The following is a 13834-nucleotide window of genomic DNA, read 5'->3' as shown; positions in this document are numbered from 1 at the left end:
TCTACATTTAGCCTCAGTGCATTAATTTAGCCTCAGTGCATTAACATTCATTTAACATAATCTTAAGTAGAGACTTCAGAAATGGTTATGATTTTGTTAAATGCAAGTAAATGCATAGAAGCTAATGTAGAGACTTGAGATCTGTACAGTTGAATCCTTGAAGATCATGCGTATTTTTAATTACACATCTTTTATGATAAAATCTCATACCTACTAAACTAATAGATAACAAAGTAAAAAGTTATACATCATTACATTAAACTTTGAGTGATTTAATTTCTACTTGCACATGGACTTTTCATGATAAATTTTACAACCGCAAAGCTAGCACAGGCAGTATATAAATAGGGAACATGACAGCAATTGACCCTTTAAAGCTCCTTCTCCAAAATACAAACATATATCATTGTTTTTTCGTTGATGGTGACAGTTGAATCTTCACAAACTAATTGATTGCGGTCCATACGGTCGGTGCAAGGGATATAGTGTCCAAGAAGTGTCCATGGTAATATGAGATGCTCATCCATGTGCTTGAATCGAATAATTTTCTGCAGTACAATCTATTGTATACCACTAAAAATCTATCCCAAATTCATCTTTATCGGTTCAAATTGATCTAGGAAATATACATTACAAAAACCTCATTATCAACCTATTGCATACCACTAAAGATCTATCCCAAATTCATCTTTATCGGTTCAAATTGATCTAGGAAATATACAGTACAAAAACCTCATTATAAACAGCAAGTATTAGTTCGAGTAGGAAGCCGAGAACTGAAAAATTAAGGATAATACTTGCATTGTTTTATGGGAGAATGCACATATCTCGTTTATTTTGGAAAATAATATTATATTCATCATATAAACTTCATAATTTGAGTATTTGATGAGTCGATTTTATATTATATATTATTTCTCTATTCTTGGTATATTTTGGTGAGATTTTGACATTTTGTTATGTATTTTTTATGTAGGACATGCAAACTTGTTCTGACCATAAAGTAATCAAACAGTGGAATTTTTTAGTGATTCCAATTGGAGCGGGTTCGTGAATCTGTCAAGAAGGTTGTCTCAAAATTTCATATGGATTTTGGACTTGGGCTCTTCTTGGAACTTGAAGAGGAGGTCCTAATCTTTAATTTGAGTCATTTTGGGCCTATTTTAGAGCCCTGAAGATTCATAAGCGTGGCTATCTCTGTGTTGGGCAGATTTCCTAGTCATAATAGGAAAGTAATTCCTAGTTATCCTTTTATTATTTTATTTCCTAGTTTTTAGAAAACCTTTTCTATGAGGGTTTTAATTTGGAGTATTATAAATAAGGCTTTTTAGCCATTAGGGAAGGAGACGAGGAAACGCACGCACACTTTAGAGTGTTTTTCAAGTTTATTTTCTAGGTGTTTTCTATCCTTATTCTCAATAATATTTCGTTTTATGATTGTTCGTAGCTAGTTTCTTTTGCTAGGGTGAAGCCACAAGCCTTAGCATGAATATGTGATTTTATTAATTAGCTAATGAATGAATGCATTCTTGCTTTGAATTATTAATCACTACGATTAAACTATCTAATTGTCTTAGTGATTCGCGACCATTAGGACTTTTAGACAAGTAATTTGATGCAATTTATGTTGGAACAACACCCTGAAATTGAGGAGAGTTTCTTGTGATTAGTAATTGTAAGTTCACTTAAGGCAAACATCACGCTCTTAAGGGTTGCATGATTTTTCAAAAGATTTTCACAAAGTTTAATGAGTCTTGCATGTTTATATTTGTGAAAGCCGGCCAGGGTTGCGGAAGTGAGAAACGATGATGCTGACTTAATATATATAGGAAGCTACTAAGGTTTTCCCACATACACACTACATGGTTGGATCTCAGCATGAGCATCAGCTTTCCTTGTTTCCTCCAGGTCGCGAGTTGGACTCCAGGTGACTTTCTTCCTTGTTTCTCCTCTCTCTTCTTCTTTTTTTTTTTTTTTATCTTTGTTTACTTTTTTTTTTTTTAACGCATGCTTTCTATTTTTTTTTTTTTTTTCTAGGTAGCTCTTTTATTTGCTTTCTGTTTTTTTTTTTTTTTTCAGTTTTAATTAGTTCTTTTTATTTTATTTAAAAAAAAATTCCACACCTTGAGGACAACGTGTGAAATAAGTTTGGGGGTGGAAAAGTAAAATTTAGGATTTTAATTTTCGTGTCTGTTAAAATTTTTCGTTTTTAAGTTAGTATCCATAGATTATTTTAAAGGGAGTTTTAATGAAAAGGGTTTAGACAAACAAATATTTAACCAACAGGGCTCAAAGTTTAATAAAAAAAACCATCAAAAACTGTTGCCCACGGGTCAAACTTACAAGTCCAACCCACTACAAATCTACACTTCCATAAATACCCTTAAATGATTTGATATTGTCTTGACTTTTCACCAACCTCAACCTAGCATGAAATTGCCATGATAACTCCATGTCTTCCTATCAAATCGAATTCCCTTATTTCAAAAACAACCAAACCAAAGTTCAAATTAAAGTTGAAAAATGAAGCATTCATCGGAACAAAGCCGCCGAAACAAATTTAAAGAAGTTTAATGGCAGAAACTAGCGAACAAGTGTCTAGGAAAAAAAAAAAGAACCAAAACATAAAACTGTTTCTGGATAACCCAAAACATAACACTGTTTCTAGAAAAAAAATTAGATACAGTGTTTGTTTTGTCTGTGCACAAACGAACACTGTATCTGGAAAGAAAATAACCAAAATCTAGAAACAGTAACTTAAATTCCAGACACAGTGACTTAAATTTCAGAAACGGTGACTTAGATTCCAGAAACAGTGACTTAGTTCCAAAAACAGTCTATGTTTTAACCTTTGACTGTTTCTTTTCTTTCATGCATCAATTGATTATATTTAAAAAAACATGGTGCTTATTTTGCTTTGAATCCAAATACAATGAATTTCACTATTTTTTTTTTTCTAGCTTACATTTAAGAAACAGTGTGTCTATTTCATTTAGATCCAGAAACAGTGTCTATTTCATTTGGATCCAAAAACAGTGTCTTAGATTCCAAAAATAGTGTTACTTAAAATCCAGAAACAGTTTATTTTTACAATCCATAAATAGTGACCCGTCGTTATTATTGAAAAGCATGTAGATCTCAAATTTATTTTCTGGAGAAACAAACGATGAACTTCATTGACGATGAAAAATTGAAAAACAGTATCTCAAATACACTATGAATAATAACGACGATCACATTTCAACGAAATAATGCAAAATATAAATTAAATACCATAAGGATCTATATTTTTGTTTCAAATAAAAAGAAGAGGGTCTGCAAAATAACGATGAACTCCATTAAAGACGAAAATCTGGAACTCAACCTAAAAAAGTTAGGGGTAAAATCAACAAATCATAATTTATTATGGTTGGGCCATTTTTAGTTGAACTACTTTAATATGGGCCTTGTGACACACCCCGACCCAGAAAGTCCACTTGGACCCTGAATCGAGCTGTGCTGGCCGACACCTGGAAGGTGACGAAGCCATAAAATGTGATAGTGTATAAAAAGTGAATAAATTTGAATCTAAAAGTGTCTAAGTACCAGAGTGCGCTATGAGTGGGAGCGAACCCATTTCACACGCGATGTGAGAGCATAAGTAAGGTACAGTAGTGTGGGTAAGAATCATACCCTCAGAAATATCCATTAATACTAAGATTCACCACAGATTCTTGTCGATACAAACTCAGCAGCTAAAACCTGGAGGGCACCAAACAGAAGGTGTGAGACAGAAGGTGTGAGTAAGCAATAAAACCAAGCTTCCCAAAGTTATTACCTCTCTAAAAGTAATGCCCTAAATGTAAAACCCGTATCGTTTTCCATAAGACAGTACAACATATATACATATATCCAAACCATACTCAGAAATGACCAAAACCACGGTTTGCCATCAAATCCACCATACATTAATAAGTAGGCCAAATGAACTAAATCAATACAAAGTAATATATCAGTCAGAGTCATCTAAAATGACATGTACAACTTATCTGTATCTCATCAATCATGGCTAGCATATAAGTCGGAGTCACCTATAGTGACCTGTACGACTTATCCATATCTCATCAGTCCTGACTAGCATATACGTCGGAGTCACCTATAGTGACCTGTACGACTTATCTATATCTCATCAATCATGTCCTGGCTAGCATATAAGTCGGAGTCACCTATAGTGACCTGTACGACTTATCTATATCTCATCAATCCTGGCTAGCATATAAGTCGGAGTAACCTATAGTGACCTGTACGACTTATCTATATCTCATCAATCCTGGCTAGCATATAGCTCAATAAGTATACCTGCACACGAGTCGGAACCACCTAAAGTGGTCTGTACGACAGGACTGGGTGTAAATAAATACGCTCAAGTGCTACGATCACGTGAAGACTGGGGGAATAATCGCGGGTCACCTACGAGTCGGAACCACCTAAAGTGGTATGTACGACAGGACTGTGCACCTACCTTGAATCCAAGGTGAACGTAAGGTGCGGGAGGTGATCACGTGAAGGACTGTGCCCTGGCCACGGGCGGGAGCATTAACACCGGGGTGCAGGTTTATGAGCTCTCAATACATCTCAATATAACATGTGCAACTCATGGCAACCAGTACGACAGTATCGAAGTTGCCTAACTCATAACTGTAGTCATGCTATAACGCAATCGATTCAACTATTACCATAAACTCACCTGAACTTACCTGGGTGTCCTGAGTTCACCTTTGCACTTGAAAGCATTCCCAATAATTATATGCAAGTAATATACATATGGATATATCATGATGCAATCTACTACTTAACCATGTCGTAGCATTTTCAATTATAAACAATATGGTGTGAAGTGTACAATCAGTAACGCCCTACTCCCAAACTACTTATTTTCAGGGATAATTATCCATGACAACCCAATTAACTCTAATTTAACTAACTAATTCACAAAACTAAAACTTGCCTTTACAAATTTCCTTCGCATTACTCAATTTCCCAAGCAAGGCTTTTGTCTCAAATATTTTATGGCTGCATCTAACGTCTCGTTAGACTGCCTACGTACCCTAGACAGGGATCAAGCCATTCGTAGTTCATATAGGTACTTCAAGCATTCACAATAATTATATGAAGGTAATATACCTAATCAATTTAAAAGTATCGATAGAACTCTCAATAATATGCACAATAAAAAGGAAAAGATCCACTCACCTGGAGTTCACGCTATACTTCTCTAGCACGCGCATCGAGGCGTCCTGAATGATCGGTCCCTGTGGCCAATTATCAAATCACATCTCAGAACTCTTATCCGTAGAATACGCAATTCACATAAAACACAACCTCAACGACATTCTGAAATAGTTTGATACCCATTGACCACAAGTCAACCGCCGATCAAAGATCGACGGTAGGGTTTACAACCCTGTATAACTTGACCCGGAAGATCCGCACATCAGATTTTCAATCCACAATTCCCAACGATCCACAATATGTTTCTAGAATAACATATTAAAATTTCATTACGATCTAACGGTCAGATCTCCGCCAATTGCCTAAAACAAGTGGCCGTGAACATTTATTTTACTAACTTACAAATCCAATTCAGGAAGATTCGTAAGTCTGATTCCCGATCCGTAAATTCCTATGATCTTTAAATATTACGTATTATAATTTATCCAATTTTGGTGGCGATCCAACGGTCGGATCATCGATTCACATTTTTATCAAGTAACGTATCATAACGAATTTAGGTTCCAACGATCAACCTACGTCATTCAAATGACAAAACTGAATTCAAAACATTCGACATAGCCTAAAATCCAACTATTTCCAAAAATTCTCAAACTTCACAGAAATGAAGATCGCAGTGAGTGGAGCAACTTTAATACCTGCCACGAAGTCCAAAAGTGGACGGAAGATGGTCAATTTTGCCCACGAAGCCAGCGGGTGCCTAAAACTTCCTGACGTCGATTCGTCGTCTACGGTGGTCCAACGGGGTCAAGGTTAGTTGGGTTTTGCTCCTGGAATGATGGGCTACAAAGCCCAAGTGGTGGCATCGGCCATTGCTTTGCCGATTTGTCGGAAAATCGAGAAGGGTGGCCAGAGCACCATTGATTTTCGTCAACTTTCGTGGCCTCAAACTTCCACATCCCATGGTTAATCAAGGTGGTTCTTGGGTGGGTTTTGTAGAGGGGAATGAGAGCTTCAAGATGGTGGTGGTGGCATCGAAAAACTCCACCGGAGTTGGCCGGAATCGGCCTTGGAAAATGGGCACCCGCGGTGGGTGCGGGTGGACGAAAACCCATTTCCCTTCTTCTTTTTTTTTTTTTTCTTTTCTCCCTCCATTTCTGATTGGGCTTCCTTAACATTGAATAACCAATTTCGAACGTCCGTAACTATACCGTTATAATCCGGACTCGCAAACGGTTTTCGCCTATAAGTTCGTACCAATGAGTACTACGAGGATATGCTAAAAGAATAAGTCCCACATCTTTCAAGTCGATGGTCAACGGAAGTCAAAGTCCTTGCCTCTAGGGCAATTTCGTAAATTCACGCTTTTAAAATAAAATAAAAACGTAAAATTTGGAACGGGTTGTCACACCTTGTACTTATTATTAAACAAAACTTATAACCTGGTTTTTTATTAAAACTAAAACTTTTCAAACTCTTTTCATTAGTTTTCCTTATTTTAAATGTTAAAACAAATGGACATGGTGAAAGTTAATCTCACACTAGAATCTTTTCTATTTATTGTTGCTTAGACACTAATTTATGAGTTATACTTTGAAAATTGCACATTCACACCAACATGGTTTGTGGGGAGTGAGATTGGAAAACTTACTTTTCGTCTAAGTAATTTTTAATTTTTGTTCTAAATAAAGTAAAGTTAGTTGTTATTCATAAAGTAATAATTGTTCCACCCCGAGACTTTTCTTAGTAACTGGGCCAGTCCTGCTTGATCAACAGTGATTTTGGCTTCAAACGGTAGAGTCTTGGCATGGAGCAATGTGGTTAGTTGGTTTCGTAGCCTTTTCAGCTCGAGTTAATAAGTCCTTAGGGGTGTTCTACGCTAAGTGCCCTAAAGCCTTTGTGGTTTGGGAGTCATTGACCTAAAGCTCGCTACACGGGTTGGGTTGAAAGCTTAAGTGAACTAACATTGCACAACCACCACTGTTACTAGAAAAAGAAAAAAAAAAGTTATTATGTGAAGTGTTAAATAAAGAGGACGAGAGGTAGGAATTTTAGTCGAATATCCTTAACTATGTTGGTTCAATTTACACCAAAGGAAGTTCATGAATTCTCTTCTTAGTGATTATAAATAGCTTGGACTCTGTTTTGGGATTAGTTGGAACTTTTGGAAAGATGTTTTAATTTTTATTGTTTTCTATGGATTGCGACTTGAAGGTGAAAATTTGTTTATGTTAATTTTCGTTTAGAGGTTTAGTTTGCTAATTTTATTTTCCTTTTTGAGTTTTGTTTTGCTTGAGGATAAAAACACTTAAAAATGTTTAAGTAATTGTGTTTTGTTTAGAAATACCCCCAGTTTAGAAATTGAATACTGGGGGTATTTCTAAGTAATTGTATGTTTGCTAATTATATGTTTAAGTAATTGTGTTTTCTTTTTGAGTTTAGAAATACCCCCAGTATTCAATTTCTTGATAGGATTTTCACCACTTGTAAAAGTAGGGATAAAAACACTTAAAAATACTTGCAAGAGTACAAGGTTATCGTAGTATAGCAGCTCAAGTAATGTCATTTTCCATAGGGATTGAATGAATAATTTATGTCAATACCAAATCTTAATTAATTATTTGAAAACAAAAATTGGAAAAGGTTGATTTTGAATTTAAAAATAATAAAAACGAATTTAATTAAAAAGGTTAAAGAAATTAGCAAAGTAAAGAAAACAAAAGAAAACGTTTTGAAAACCAAATTGTAAAAGCCTAGGGTTTCGCCGTCCCCTTAACAATCCTATGCAATTTTACCAATTACTTATGAATTTTTACATACATGCTTTGAAGGTTAGATTTTCCTAATACATATTTTCCTCGTGATGTTCAAGCAAAAACGTATATCTAACATGCAACCCGTCTGTGATGTTCAGATCAAATATAAACATGCAAGACTCATTAAACTTTGTGAAAACCCTTTGAAAAAACCATGCAACCCTTAAGAGCGTGATGTTCGCCTTAAGTGAACTTACAATTACTAATCACAAGAAGCACTCCTTAATTTCAGGGTGATGTTCCAACATAAATTGCATCAAATTACTTGTTTAAAAGTCCTAATGGTCGTGAATCATTAAGACAATTAGATAGTTTAATCACGATGATTAATAATTCAAAGCAAGCATGCATTCATTCATAAGCTAATTAATAAAATCACATATTCATGCTAAGGCTTGTGGCTTCGCCCTAACAAAAGAAACTAGCTACGAACAATCATAAAACAAAATATTATTGAGAATAAGGATAGAAAACACCTAGAAAATAAACTTGAAAAACACATTAAAGTGTGCATGCGTTTCCTCCTCTCCTTCCCTAATGGCTAAAAAGCCTTATTTATAATACTCCAAATTAAAACCCTCATAGAAAATGTTTTCTAAAAACTAGGAAATAAAATAATAAAAGGATAACTAGGAATTACATTCCTACTATGACAAGGAAATCTGCCCAACACAGAGATAGCCACGTTTATGGACCTTCAAAGCTCCAAAACAGGCCCAAAATGACTCAAATTAAAGATTAGGACCTCCTCTTCAAGTTCCAAGAAAAGCCCAAGTCCAAAATCCATATGAAATTTTGAGACAACCTTCTTGACAGATTCACGAACCCGCTTCAATTGGAATCACTAAAAAATTCCACTGTTTGATTACTTTATGGTCAGAACAAGTTTGCATGTCCTACATTAAAAATACATAACAAAACATCAAAATCTCACCAAAATAATAACCAAAATATACCAAGAATAGGGAAATAATATATAATATAAAATCGACTCATCAGTATTCAATTTCATAAATCTTCATTTGAAGATCTTTTCAACAAAAAATCATTTAAATCAGAGATCATATAGTCGTCCAAATGCATAGAATACAAGGATCATAAGCAATATCTGATTCGCATGATTTTAGAAGAGATGATTTTCAAATGAAGATTAAGAAATGTAACAGTTTTGATTATTGAATTTATATAATAAAGATATGTTATTAGGAAGGAAACAAAACCTAAAGTGCAGCCTACTACAAAAGTAAAATAACGAAACAAACCCCAAAAGTGAGTCTATAAGAATCCTGTGCTGAAAACTCTAGCTCTAGAAACGAGAATCAGCCTCCTCCACCAAAATAGATGGACCACCATTACCAAGTCACCACCAGCGAGAAAAAGAACTAACTAACCGAAAGGATGGACAAACAATGGAGGTGGGCAAGCCACCTATGCTTAAAGTGCTCCCGTAATCCTACCAAATAATGTGTATTTCACTTTAACAGCCACGAAATCCAAAGCATGCCTCCTCCAACCGAAGTCCATAGAGGAAGAACTTGAGGAGCCAAATAGTCGAACCATGTGTGCAATAGCTCGCGGCTAGAAACATCAATTTGGAAAGAAAAAAAAAAGACATGAAACTCTAATGAACGACAAGATTTGCCAACAATTGAGACAAAACCAAGAAAAATGAGACAAGTTCATGGCAAAACTACTAGAAATCAATGGCCAAGAAAAAGAAAAAAGAGAAGTTGGGGGGTTAGGAAAGAAGGAGGAGGGGACTATGAAAGAAGGAGATGGGGTTGCCACCGTCGTCCCTGTCCAAAAGGAAGGGGCGGCGGCTATAGGTTGTAGCAGAGTTAGGATTTTCAAATAATGGAGTCAAAAAAATAATAATTAAAAAAAAATCTTTATTGGGCCATTTTGTCGAGCACTTAGTAGGCACCTGCCAATTATTGCCAACATATGCCAAAAGATTATGCCAACATATGTCAACAACTACTATTATTTGTAGAGGTTTGTCGACATTAGGTGCAGAATATTGTAGAGTTATGTTGAAGACTGTCAAGATTTGTCAACTAAAGTATTTCATTGAGCACATGGTGCGTACAATAAAGTCGCGCACAAGAAGAGAGAAAATGATGACAAATAACATAGAAGAAAATAGCTATAAATACATGAGATTTAAAATAGCTATAATCTAACTAAGCCCACCCTCTCTCCCTTAGTGTAGATAATATCGTTTGTTAAAATTGTTAAGGTTAAGGACAACTAGTAACCTCATGCTATACCTCCATTTTGTGTATGGGGGCTTTGACTTTGGAAGAGAGAGACCAGCGTTAGGGTTGAAGGAGAACAATTAAATAATTGTGTCGTGGTACGTCTCTCTTTTCATGGACTAGTCACTAAACACCAAACACCCATCTTAAAATCCACCTCAAATTACAACTCCTTTCCCTTCCAACATTTTGGAGTCTCCTGTTCAGAGATCAGTTATTAACCGACTGATAACTCATGAATAGTTAGAATCAAGGGACGGTTTATTAGTTATTTGTTAGTATATGAATTGAGCAACAGAATTTTTTTTTTTTTTTCCTTAACTAAAAGGAAAAATACAATCTGTTGCTTTTTTTGAAATCAATCTTGTTGTGTTGGTGGGAGTCTGGTAATAATTTGGTGGCCATGCAAAAGCAGATGAATGCATGGAGAAGAAGTAGCGCCCTACAATGGTGGAAGTGAAGGACCACAATGTTTAAACATGCACCTTAAACATAGGGAATTAGTCATGCACACACAAAGCGTATCACCATTTTTAGCCAAACCAACTAATTAAAACAATTCTTAAAAAGAAAAACTAATTAATCTAACCTTCACCGTAGAGTTCGAGCCTCCCCGCACAGTTCGCAGCGGAGGGTAATTAACAATTTTTTTAGGTAGTATAAATACAGGCATTCAAAGAGAATTAATTTCATCCCCTACTTTAATTGTCAAGTCTCCCCGGAGACCTGTTATGTAATCTGGGAAAAAAAGTAGGTAAATTTCTTTACATCATATTTTAGCTAGCTAGCTTGTAGAGTTGTGAGGGGGGGGGCCATGGCCATTGCTGGAGGAATATCTTGCCACGCCATTCTTGTCTTGTGCTTAGCTGCATTGGCCTCTCGAGCCACTGCCTCGGTTGCCATTCCTCCGGCTGTGTTCGATGTTTTCCGTGGTAGTAATTTGGGTGTTCATGACAAAGCTGATCCTGATGAGAAGATCTTTAACGTGGTAGATTTCGGCGCCAAGCCTGATGGGAACCACGATGCAAGCATGGTATACAAATTTGATAAACCTAACATTATTTGTATTGTATAAATGTGAGGTCCATATACACATTCTGACAACGACTGTGCATAACTCACAATACTAATTCATTTTGGGTCTGACAAATTGAGTTTGTCTGGTTATTTGCAGAATTTCATAAAAACATGGCTTGCAGCATGCCACAACACTGGGAAATCAAGGGTTCTGATCCCACCAGGGACATACAAGAGTGGGCCAGTGATATTTCAAGGGCCATGCACCAGTTCCAAACCCGTAGTTGTTCAAGTTTTAGGGACCATAAAAGGCCTGAATGATCTGTCCTTATATGCAGAGCCATACTGGTTCTTGTTTGAGAATGTAGAAGGCTTGGTCATTATCGGCAACGGCGTTTTCGACGGACAAGGTTCAAGTGCCTGGAAAGTCGCTGGTGACTGCGGCAGTTCCAGCGATGGTTGCAGTCCACTCCCATCTGTAAGTTCTACATTAAGTTACCAACGAGTTAGAGCTCTTATTTATAAGAAAGAAACTGGCTTTAATTATTGGATTAATTAATGCAGAACATCAAATTCAACGGCGTTAGAGACGGGGTCATTCGAGGCATTAGTTCCCTCAATAGCAAAGGAGTTCACCTTTTCATCACTAACAGCCAGAATGTTAGGGTTCGCAGAGTGAATATCTCCGCCCCTCGAACAAGCCCCAACACTGATGGCATCCACATCAGCAACTCCAACAATGTCAAGGTCGCCAGAACTCACATTGCCACCGGTGATGATTGCATTGGCATGATTAAGGGATCAACCAACATTGCCATCAACAATGTAATTTGTGGCCCCGGACACGGCATTAGGTATAATTTGAGTCTTTATTATTTATACTCTTCTGCTATAAATCTATATGTTATGTTGTCAGACAATAAATTTAGACTATGGATTCATTTGAAAGAGAGTTAATTAATGGTTTAAATTAACAGCCTGCTAACATAATAAATTATTCCGCTACCATGCCTTATATACCACCCAAGGATCCTTCCTAAATGTTCATGGACTAATTGTGTCCCCATTTTGTTGATGACAGTGTTGGTAGCCTTGGCAAGTATGAGCACGAAAATGACGTGACAGGAATCACCGTGAAGAAGACCACATTTTTGAACACAGACAATGGGATTAGAATCAAGTCATGGCCAGGATCGGGTCCTAGTCGGGCATCGGGAATGGTTTTCAAGGACATCATCATGCAGAATGTTATGAACCCTATCATAATTGACCAAGAGTACTGCACTGGGGGATGCAACAAGAACCAGGTTTGTTAACCTAGTTAATCCTATAACCCTATATAATTACTTTTTCATCTGGTACGACGGATAAATGACATCGAACTCTTGAATTATCCTAATCCTAACCTTCTTTGACCGACTTTCTTCAACATTGTGCAGCCATCGCGCGTGCAGATCAGCAATGTCCACTACATAAACATTAGAGGGACAACACCGTCAAATGTGGCAGTAGATTTCATTTGCAGCAGCCTGGTTCCTTGCCAAAACATTCAGCTTCATGACATCGATTTGAAGTATACTGGTCCAAATGCTGCAGCTCTCACCAACGTATGTAAAAATGTAAAAGCTGGTTTTGGTGGCATACAAAACCCACCAGCTTGCCACTGAGAATTGAGTTCCCGCAGTTGATCAAGACACCCTCAGCCAGTCCTGCGTCCTGCTTAACTAACTACTTATATCTATATCATCGTTACTGGAAGGGTCGGGGAATAAGGATAGGAGAGCTTTTGGTGTCTCTGGGAATGGAATGATGCATGTACTAAAAGTTACAATTTTTGTGGCATCAGTGGCATATTGTGTTTTGATGGCCAGCGGGACCGTGGCCCCTCCCAAAACTTTATAAATAATATTAAGTAATTTTCCATTATGCTAATTATGTTTTACTTTTTCATCGGAGTTGTTTAATTCATATAAAATGACTTGATGATTATCAGAACCGCTTATAAAATCCCTATATGAGAATGATGTGTTATAAAACCCAAAAATATTTTCGCTAAAAGAGCTTTCAATCATTTTAAATGTACTTGTCAAAACTACCTTCAAAATATCTCTTTTTCAATATTTTTTTTTCGTGCAATAGAAAATTTCAATCAAAGTTAAACAACGTCAACATCTCTCAAATGCACCTCATGTTACTATATGAGTATGAACATAACATTAGGTCCGGTTATAGTGTGAGAATTGCATATGGAATAGTCTTGTTAATAAGCTTTAGTAGTCCTAATCCTTATGGGATTGGTAGCTTTGGTATAACACTTAAAATAGTACTGGGATTGTGTTATTCATATGTTTTGGTATGAATTGGATAGTTGAATCCTACACTGATTCTAATAGGATATCAATGAGGATTGGCTCGGTATATAAACGCTAACCACTGCTCTTGCAATGTACGGCTCAATTTTATTCAAAGCCCTATTCTTTGAGAGCACTAGTGAATTGCTAAAGAAGAGAAAGTTAACTATTTCAAGGAGTT

General features: G+C 36.3%; 1 protein-coding gene and 1 long non-coding RNA gene across 2 annotated transcripts; one reads left to right on the top strand and one right to left on the bottom strand.

Annotated features, from left to right (window-relative positions):
* Positions 1-4838: 4838 nt before the first annotated feature.
* LOC148689942 (uncharacterized) lies at positions 4839-6365 on the bottom strand. Its single transcript, XR_015957980.1, has 2 exons — positions 5910-6365; positions 4839-5291 (listed from the first exon to the last, which is right to left on the bottom strand). It is a non-coding gene; the product is annotated as an uncharacterized LOC148689942 (long non-coding RNA).
* Positions 6366-10878: 4513 nt separating this feature from the next.
* LOC137732488 (exopolygalacturonase-like) lies at positions 10879-13228 on the top strand. Its single transcript, XM_068471803.2, has 5 exons — positions 10879-11318; positions 11460-11780; positions 11867-12156; positions 12384-12609; positions 12742-13228. Exons 1-5 carry the CDS (start codon positions 11100-11102, stop codon positions 12967-12969), a joined length of 1284 nt encoding a protein of 427 aa, XP_068327904.2. The 5' UTR covers positions 10879-11099; the 3' UTR covers positions 12970-13228.
* Positions 13229-13834: the final 606 nt, after the last annotated feature.

The sequence above is a fragment of the Pyrus communis genome, chromosome 16 (genome assembly GCF_041283825.1).
Source record: "Pyrus communis isolate YQ-2024b chromosome 16, ASM4128382v1, whole genome shotgun sequence".
Lineage (NCBI taxonomy): Eukaryota > Viridiplantae > Streptophyta > Magnoliopsida > Rosales > Rosaceae > Pyrus > Pyrus communis.
The sequence above is the reverse complement of the archived record's forward strand: the minus strand, read 5'-3'. Positions and strand labels throughout refer to the sequence as shown.

What these genes read in the sequence shown, in the direction of transcription:
- LOC137732488 (XM_068471803.2), top strand. Translation starts at nt 11,100, where the DNA reads ATGGCCATTGCTGGAGGAATATCTTGCCACGCCATTCTTGTCTTGTGC. An exon ending in GTTGCAGTCCACTCCCATCT is followed by an intron (nt 11,781 to 11,866) that starts GTAAGTTCTACA and finishes TAATTAATGCAG; the next exon opens with AACATCAAATTCAACGGCGT. An exon ending in GGGGATGCAACAAGAACCAG is followed by an intron (nt 12,610 to 12,741) that starts GTTTGTTAACCT and finishes AACATTGTGCAG; the next exon opens with CCATCGCGCGTGCAGATCAG.